The sequence below is a fragment of the Juglans regia genome, chromosome 16 (genome assembly GCF_001411555.2).
Source record: "Juglans regia cultivar Chandler chromosome 16, Walnut 2.0, whole genome shotgun sequence".
Classification (NCBI taxonomy): domain Eukaryota; kingdom Viridiplantae; phylum Streptophyta; class Magnoliopsida; order Fagales; family Juglandaceae; genus Juglans; species Juglans regia.
The window spans coordinates 15,821,700-15,824,678 of NC_049916.1; the positions used below are offsets into that span (position 1 = coordinate 15,821,700).

The 2,979-nt window shown below is 36.2% G+C and overlaps 1 protein-coding gene across 1 annotated transcript; it reads right to left on the minus strand.

The window, feature by feature from the left end:
- Positions 1-221: 221 nt before the first annotated feature.
- Positions 222-2,741, minus strand: LOC108986116 (cytochrome P450 71B9-like). Its single transcript, XM_035686731.1, has 2 exons — positions 1,818-2,741; positions 222-1,095 (listed from the first exon to the last, which is right to left on the minus strand). The coding sequence occupies exons 1-2, from the start codon at positions 2,721-2,723 to the stop codon at positions 484-486; spliced, it is 1,518 nt and encodes a 505-aa protein (XP_035542624.1). The 5' UTR covers positions 2,724-2,741; the 3' UTR covers positions 222-483.
- Positions 2,742-2,979: the final 238 nt, after the last annotated feature.

Sequence of the window (2,979 nt, forward strand, 5' to 3'; positions counted from 1 at the left end):
TATTAATTAACATATAATAAGTAGAATAGTAAAATATGATAAAATTAAATAAATTAATTATTAAAAAAATTAAATATTTTTGAAATTGTTAGTTATTCATTATCATATAATGAATAAATGTATAATCTAATGTGGAGATTTAATGTGAATAACCTAAACAAAATTTATCTTATATTATTTTATTATTATATAATGAAAAAATAGCTATTCTAATGTGGAGATTTATATGAATGGAATAGTCAAAAATTAAATTTCTTTTACATTCATCAAAATTGTCCTTTAATTTTTACTAATCCAATGAGAGTGCTCTTAGTAAGAGAAATTAACAATGACCATCATAAACAAATTAACTAAGGCATACACGCCATTTATTTGCTGCCACTTATTTCACAAGAAGAGTACTGTAGCAGCATATGCATGTATCGACAAAAGAAGCCATTCCAGAGGGGATGCTCTTCAGCTAATGCTATTTCCTGACTCCCACTAAAAAAAATTGACTGGAACTAGTTTCAGTGGTGTTCTTTTCTTGGTAAGGCCCGGACCAGTCGATTCTTCCATGTTAATGTCCTCCTCTTTCATCCCACTGGGTAATTTCCAATCGAAACAGTACAAAAGATTGGCAAGTGCAAGCTCAACTGTGGTCGTTCCCATATGCATCCCAGGACAACCTCTTCGACCAGATCCAAAGGGCAAGAACTCAAAGTTTTGCCCTTTATAATCAATAGAGCTATCATCGAACCTTTCTGGGTTGAATTCTTCTGGGTCTTTCCAGTATTCAGGGTCTCTTGCTATTGCCCAGTTGTTTACTTGCAGCAATGATTTTGGGCAAATGTCGTAACCGCTGATCTTAAAAGGTGCCATAGTTTCTCTTGGAAGAAGCATTGCGGCCGGAGGGTGCAATCTGAGAGTTTCTTTCATTATCATCTTGAGGTAAGGAAGATGAGGAGTGTCGCTTTCTGCGACTTTTCCTTTGTTTCCAACGAGATTTCTGACTTCATCTTGCGCTTTCTTCATCACTCGTGGGTTCCTTGCAAGCTCTGCCATTGCCCATACCGTGGTAATTGCAGCAGAGTTGCTTCCACCTAGAAATATATCCTGATACGGACACAAATATGAGGGTTAATTGCAGCAGGTGATCAGAACCGTACGTAGGTTCATAACTATAATAGCAAATACAATCCTAATCCCTAAGAGTACTGCTACATCCCTCGGGATGTAGCCCGAGAACCCGCCGAAAAGGTAAACATAGTTTTTTTTATTTCTTTTTTCTTTTTTCATGTATTTTTTTACTCATGATAAATATTTAATAAAAAAATAAAAATTCACAACATTATTAAAAAATAATTTCTTAATCACTTGAGAAAAAAAAAACTATTTGAGACCCAAATTCGGGTCTCAAAACATTGCTGAATCGGTAAAGTTTCAAATGAAAAGAATAGAAAGGTGTCGGCCATTGACATTTATTATTGTCCTTATAAATCTTTGAAGTGTTAAGATAGTCTATATATATATATATATATATAATAACCATAGAGATCTAGGTCTCTTCAAGTTTTTTGTCTGGACTTAAAAGAATTTAAGTGGTAGAGAGACATGAGATTTATAGTTTTACATTATCTATTGCTCATTTAGTACTGACTCAAAATTTTTATTTTGTATATATATTTTTCTTCTAGTTGAGATATTAAGTTGTGATCATAAGAAGTTGAGAGATTATGTATTTATATTTTCTGTATAGCTAAAGAAAACTTTAAGCAGAAACAAATTAGGAATCCGTAATAAATAACAACGCATGGGAGGAAAGATTGTGTTCTTACGAAGAGGATCGCCTTAATGTTATCTCTAGTGAACGTAGCTCCACCAGACTTGGCTTGCTCCCTTTCTATTCTGAGCAGCACATCGACAAGGTCTTCGTGTTCCTCTTTTGTCTTGTCGGGATTAAGATGAAAATCAATTGCCAGTTGTAGAAAGTTATCCCACTCATGGAAAATCTTGTCAAGTGTTTGAAATCTACCAGAGAGCCTGTCCACAATCCATCCCACGTATGGAAAGAACTCAGATGCACTGAAGCTTGCAAGCATGGCTTCAGCCTCATGAAGAACTTCTTGAAACTTCTCATTATCCAAATCACTCCCCCGGAAGCTCTTTCCAAAAGCAATCCTACAGAGAATACTTGCAGCAGGAGGCAGCATCTTCTCCATGAGATTCACAGGGGTTGCAGAAGATGAAGACTGAGATATTGAATCCACAAGCAAAGCCACTTCTTCTTCCCTGATGGAACGATATGACTGCACCCTTGCCGCGCTAAAAAGCTCAAGAACACAGACTTTCCTTATCTCTCGCCAATACTCGCCATAAGGTGCAAAGACTATATCCTGATAATTGTACGTCAGTTTTCTAGCGCTGGCTGAGAGAGGTCGACTGCAACAGTCGAGATCATGAACTTTCAAGACCTCTTTTGCAGCCTCAGCAGAAGAGATAACAACAATCGGTTTAGCACCGAATTTGAGGAGCATCACAGGGCCATATCTCTGGGCGAGTCGCGACAGAGATTGATGTGGTAAATTACCGATCTGGTGCAAGTTGCCTATAATGGGAAGGTATGGAGGGCTCGGTGGAAGGCTTTTGTTTTGCCTCCGACCATGAATTTTGTTTTTCATGAGTAGCAGAAGGGGGAGAAGAAGGAGAAGTGGAAGCCATATGGGTACAGCGAAAACAGACATTATCGATCGAAAGCTAGCAATGGTACGTAGTGCATTTCTTTGTAGGTTGTATATATGGAAATAGTCATCTTTGACTAAAACATATTAAATTCGTATACTACTAGATATAGTAATTCTCTTTTAAAAAAAAAGTGAAATCCGCCATTGAAAAATAATTTTCATGAGTTTTAAATTTATCAATTTTTTTCTTTTAAAAGGTTGCATGTAACACCCCGTATTTTAGTGTAATTTTTTACTGAAGGATTTTTATTATTTA

Excerpts from the sequence above, each read along its gene's own strand:
- LOC108986116 (XM_035686731.1), bottom strand. The coding sequence starts at position 2,723 with ATGTCTGTTTTCGCTGTACCCATATGGCTTCCACTTCTCCTTCTTCTC. Across the intron at positions 1,096-1,817 it reads ACATTAAGGCGATCCTCTTC|GATATATTTCTAGGTGGAAG; the intron begins GTAAGAACACAA and ends TGTCCGTATCAG.